At 42.6% G+C, this 5,474-nt stretch overlaps 1 protein-coding gene across 26 annotated transcripts; it reads left to right on the top strand.

The window, feature by feature from the left end:
• The first annotated feature begins 840 nt into the window (after positions 1 to 840).
• LOC123063140 (uncharacterized) lies at positions 841 to 4,455 on the top strand. Of its 26 annotated transcripts, XR_006430120.1 has the most exons (8): positions 848 to 1,353; positions 1,477 to 1,563; positions 1,672 to 1,743; positions 1,909 to 2,051; positions 2,323 to 2,424; positions 3,299 to 3,526; positions 3,897 to 3,984; positions 4,174 to 4,455. XR_006430120.1 is itself a non-coding variant. In XM_044486881.1 (4 exons), the coding sequence occupies exons 1-4, from the start codon at positions 1,159 to 1,161 to the stop codon at positions 1,963 to 1,965; spliced, it is 411 nt and encodes a 136-aa protein (XP_044342816.1). In that variant the 5' UTR covers positions 841 to 1,158; the 3' UTR covers positions 1,966 to 3,763. The 26 variants fall into 26 exon arrangements, 2 of the variants coding, with proteins under 2 accessions (XP_044342816.1, XP_044342817.1); XR_006430117.1 differs by having other exon boundaries at positions 849 to 1,353; positions 2,333 to 3,526; XR_006430116.1 differs by having other exon boundaries at positions 849 to 1,353; positions 2,323 to 3,526.
• Positions 4,456 to 5,474: the final 1,019 nt, after the last annotated feature.

Genomic DNA, 5,474 nt, shown 5'->3' with positions numbered 1-5,474 from the left:
CAGAGAAGTTGAGGGCAGTAGTGGCGAGATCCATGCCAGCCAACCGGGCGAAGAGGAGGTCGTCGGGGAGGGACACATCGGCAAGATCCGGTCACCACGCGACCTGAAGAGCAACAGTGATCTCCACAAGCTGTAGGCCGACGGCGTGCTCCATCCCCTGCGATGGGGTGACCATGGCGGTGGCCACAGCTCCTCATGCTCGCCTCGATCTTGGCGACACACCCTGAGTGTAGGAGGCAGCAACGACCTCGACGAAATCATGGCCTCCATCCCGGAACACAATCATGTCGCTCTAAATAAATGGATTCAATCATGTGACTCTAATTACTTCGGATTGTTATGTGCACACTAAGCGGGGTGCAGTTAGGAAAGAAAATGTTTTCTAATTAAAGTGATTGAGTGATTTAAGGTAAGGTTAATTAATTTAGATTTCATTTTTAATGATTGTTAGTAAAGTATGATGCGTCTTTAAATTTTTTTATTTGTTTCCTTAAAATCTATTGTTTGTTTCCTTAAAATATATTATTTGTTTCCTAAAGAAATTTGCAATAATGGAAGGTATCGGTTGATTTGGATAAGTTAGTAAATTTAGATCCGTGATTGCGTGCACGTTTGGAAAGTGCTGATTTGCAAGGAAAGAGCTGAGGGGTAAAGAAACCGGTGAATAAGAAACCAACATCGAAAAAAATCTACGACGGTTAACCTACGAAAAAAAACCGAACAAAAGTGGTAGGACGAAAAAAACCCTGAAAGCGAGACTACCAATTGCTCCATTAGGAGTAGAGATAGTTGGTAGTCTTCGCCGATGAATTTTCGTTCCACCATTTTCGTCTGATTCTTTTTCGTGGGTTAACCTTCTTAGATTTTTTTTGGTTCCGTCCACCACCTCCCCTCCGCTGGTTTTAGCGTCACGACAGAACCAATCCCTCGCTAGCCCTACCTCCTCTCCCGTCTCCAGTCGCAGCCGCCGCCGGCGCCGCACCCCAATCCAACCCCGCCGCCGGCGATCTCCTCGCCCCCCTGTGCCGTCGCCCCCAACCTTCTATTCCTCTCCCAAGGCATAGGAAGGGAAGGCAAGGCAAGGGAAGGGAGAGGGAGCGCTCAGATCCACGGCGGCATCAGCGCGCCGTCCTCGACCTGATCCGCGTCCGTCCACGGATGGGAGCCGGCGCAGGAAATCCCCGTCCCCGCGTCCGAGCCCCGCTACCCTCCGCAACGGCTCGACCGCCCATCGACGCGCTGCCCCCGCGGCGCCCGACCAGTTCGGCTTTCGCGGCTGGTGGACGCGCCCTTGCTGTTGCCGACGCCGGCTCGCTGCGCCGCACTGGCCCTCACAAGCGTCTTCTGTCAATGGTTACAACGCACGTTCCTCTCTATTTTCTCTTTGAATTTTCTTTTGAGCCGGTCAGGAAGCAAGAACATGTCGATTGACATGCCAATTGGAGATGATTTGAGGAATTTTTACGTGTTTGGTAGATGGACTTGAGAGGTCAAGGAGTTTCCATTGGGACATCGGGACATGCTCCTCCATCTCCTCCGGTGGACGACATCCAACATCGCCAGGTAGATTACTGTTTTTGCAAATTCCAGTTCTTGATGTTTAAAACTGGATGATCTGCACCCAACCCCTCTATTGTTCTATTTCTGCTTAAATCTGATTTGGTTGTTCAGTTCATGCACTTATGGACTGAAGAAAAAAATGGAAATGAAGAAGAAAAGAATAGCAATATTATCATATGCGAGGTTTGCTTTTAACCTTGGTTCCTAACCAATATTTGCTTCATAATTCTGCCGAGAGATTCACACTGTCATTCATATTATGAATATAGTTCATAACCAGTATTCTCTTTTATCTAATTATATGTACAGAAAGGAGTAATCTGAAGTGAATTCATGCTATGTTAACAGTCTAACAAACATCTTGGAGGTGTGAATGCTTTCTTGGGTCTGACAAGTAATCAATAATTGATGGTATACTGGGATTTTTCTCATACTTCTAGCACTTCCTCATTGACAATAAAGCAAGTAGTATCACAACAAAGGCTATCCAGGTATTTTTTTTCAACTATAATCCTTCCAGCTTTAGGGACTGCTCAATTGGATCTGCACAATCCAACAAAATAAATGTGCATAGTCTCTGCGACACTTTCATCCGATCATCACGAAGGTAGTTGTAGGAGTAAAAAAGTATGTCATACTGTTTTTTCAGTTCAAGCCAAAAGGCTAGGACAGGTAATACTTGTTTTTACAGTACTTGTGCAAAAAGTATGTCATACTGTTTGCTCTAGATGATTTTGATGAATTTTACAACCTTATTTTCAGTTGTTTACAGGTCTGCTTTCATGGGGTTTATTGAATCCAGGAAAGAACTGTGAGTAGTAGCGAACCAGACATGAAAAGTTTCAGAGAACTACGAAAACTCCGGTCAGTTTTGTCGGTATCTTGTGACACAGTTCCAGGACTCTATTGACTAAGGAAATGATATATATGTGTGATTTATCCTGTTAAAACTTTTAGTGTTCACTTAGGGGTGAGTGCAACCAGTAACTGAATTTAGACTACGAACTAGAGTATGACAGTAAAGTCAGGAGCATGATGGAGAACACACGGGACATTGAGGACTAATGGTCAACACTTAAATCTTGCTTTACATACAGTTCAGTTCCAAGTAGTCTGATACATAGATGGCGAGGGGAGTGCTGATTTGGGGTTGATTTTGGTAATTGTATATTTTCCTTGATGACTGTCATTTTGTTGTCCTACATGTGCTATATGATATGCATAACAACTTGAGAGCACCTTTGCTTCTCTTGATGTGCTTCGTCATACAGTTTTTTAAAGTGCACAAGCAAGCTTGCGAGTGATGACAACTACTATGACCTACAACCTTGAATCTAGGTTTTTGGGGTTGAACATAGGGGCACAGCGCGCTCTCCCATCTAACCAGTGAAGCGTAATGAAGGAAAAGCTACAATATACAAATCGTCACCGTCATTCAGTTTGTCCAAAACTGAGAAAAGCTCTTTAAAAAAACTGGGAAAAGCTCACGTGATGGAATGAGATGAGATTTCAACATCATGATTGCGTTTTATAATTTGAACGACCAAAGTAGATGGTCCCGTCAGCCCGTGTTTGACAATATGAAGGGACAAACTTGTTGATCCATTATTTTGCCAGGAAAATACAATAATTCGGAGGGCTTAAATATGGATAATAGATCTGACATAATCTAGCAAGGTGAGTGACTCAATTGCACATGTGCAAAATGGAAGTTTAAACTTCCTTGAATCTCTTGTAGGGTTTGGGGGAGATTGTCAGCGAGCCACTGATGAAAGTCCTTTTGCGATGACAATGCTAGAGAAGATTTGAAAGATCTTGGTTGGCGTGGGGCAACTTGTGTATTCCTGGATGGGGGCGCCGTCCGGTGGCAGTGGGGTGTGGCAGTTGCCGCAGCTGGGCACAACCGGGAGTCCACCTATCCAGAACACCCAACTATTTCATCCGGTGAACTGCGAAGAGCTTCTATGTGCGTCTCCGTTATATTTAACTACGACAGGCTTATGTTATCTTATCGCGAACTCATTTTTCAGTTTGTGCCCAACGTGACTGCATGTAAATATGTAATACAGCAATTTTGTTCTTCCTTTTTGTTGTTCGATTGACTCAGTATACCATCTCAAATGTCATTCCCTTTATAGCTAGCACATCATCTCCAAAGAATTTATTTAAGTTGAAATCCAGTAATTATATGTTGATCGCATAAGCAGGCTGATGGTGTCTTGGTTGAATTTTTTTATTCCTTCTCTATGGAACTAAAACTGTTCTTTCCTGAATATATTGGATCGCAAAGAACTAAACCTATGTACAATGTCTTTGGGCATATTCTGAATTTGCAGAATTAGCACAAATCTGAAAGCATATATGCAGCTCCCAGATGTTGCAGGCTAGAGGAAGGGCAGGCACTCATGCGATACCATGTATCTGGTAGTGGTTTCGTTCCCCAGACGCTATGCATTTATTGTCTGGTTTGTTCATATCTGTTAGCTCTATGTTAACCTTCTTTTAATTCCCATGATTTTCTTTGTAAGAAACCCCAGAAATATATATAGGTGTATTTTCCTGTAAAGATGCTAAATTTTGTTGGTCTTATTTTTGTGTGCACTTAATTGTCAGGTTGGACGCGCCGGGTGTGGGGACACTGCAGGACATGTTTGATTATCATGTCAGTGAATTCTGGCGAGAATGAACCAAGTGAGCTTTTGTAGCTGGTCTATTCAAAATGGATGAACGGACCAGTTAGTGTACATATAAGTTTGCACTCTGTCTTCCTGCTCATTCGTGCAATGTGTTCATGGGAGACTTATTTTAGGAAAACATAAAATAATTTTTCTTTCTGTGCGTACTACTCCAGCTTTCAAGTGCCAGGCTTCAATAAATCTGAAATTTCTATCGCTCGATTTGCAGTGTTTATTTTACGGTTACCACTGGGAAATGCTTCCTTTTAATCATTTTTATCTGGTACACATCATTGTAAGTGTATTATTTAAGAAATCAAGTCCATTCTGGAAGAATATTCACTCATGATAGTTTTAAGTTTCGGTAAAGCAGAATGTGTACATTCATTTTAAAATTGTCCAATGGATAATAGATTGTTCCGTGTAAAAGAAAATGATGCTTACAAAAAATTATGCTCGATTAGGATGTAACGATGAGTGATGCTACTTGGGATGATGCTCAATTAGGTAGAGGACACATCAATGGTGGGGTAGCCGTAGGCATAGCTAATAGGTGGAGTAGGAGAAGATGTACATATGATGGTGATGTGAGCACATACATAGGAGTGAAGCTAGCCAAGATACAACAAGCTTGCTGCGAGAAGAGGAATGGAAGAGGATTTGGAGGAGAGGAGATGGGGGCCATGGTATAAATTTAGAGGATTAGGAAAAGGGTGTGCACATGATGGCGAAATGATATGGAGTAAGCAAATGATAGAACAATGGCGTAGCCGAATGTGACGAGGGGGCAGGGGAAACCGGTCAAGATGGCGTCGAGGTGATAGGAACCATGGTGGAATTGTGTCGGAGTAGTAAAAGTTACTCACATGACAATGTGATGACATGGTGGCTTCAGAGAATCTGATGAGCAAAAGAACATGGAGAAAGATTATAGCTTGTATTCTTAATAACATGTGTGACATAGATAAAGAGAGTTAAATGAAACATATTTGATTGATGATTACATTGGTTTGTTATTCTCTAGCAACATGTTTATATGAACTATTTTACCAATGAGAATGCTAGAGCAGGGTCCTGTGAAGGAAGACTACTAATAGAATAATAAATTATTTTTCAAAATGTGGAGAAATTGGATCTGCCTTCTTTCGGGGGAGGGGCGCATCATGGGTGGTGCATGCCTCCTTCCCTTGATGGTGGTGGTGAATTGGCACTAACACTGGGACGTGATCAGGGCGGAGC

Source organism: Triticum aestivum, chromosome 3A (genome assembly GCF_018294505.1).
Source record: "Triticum aestivum cultivar Chinese Spring chromosome 3A, IWGSC CS RefSeq v2.1, whole genome shotgun sequence".
NCBI classification, from domain to species: Eukaryota; Viridiplantae; Streptophyta; class Magnoliopsida; order Poales; family Poaceae; genus Triticum; species Triticum aestivum.
This window is presented reverse-complemented; position numbering and strand designations above follow the sequence as displayed.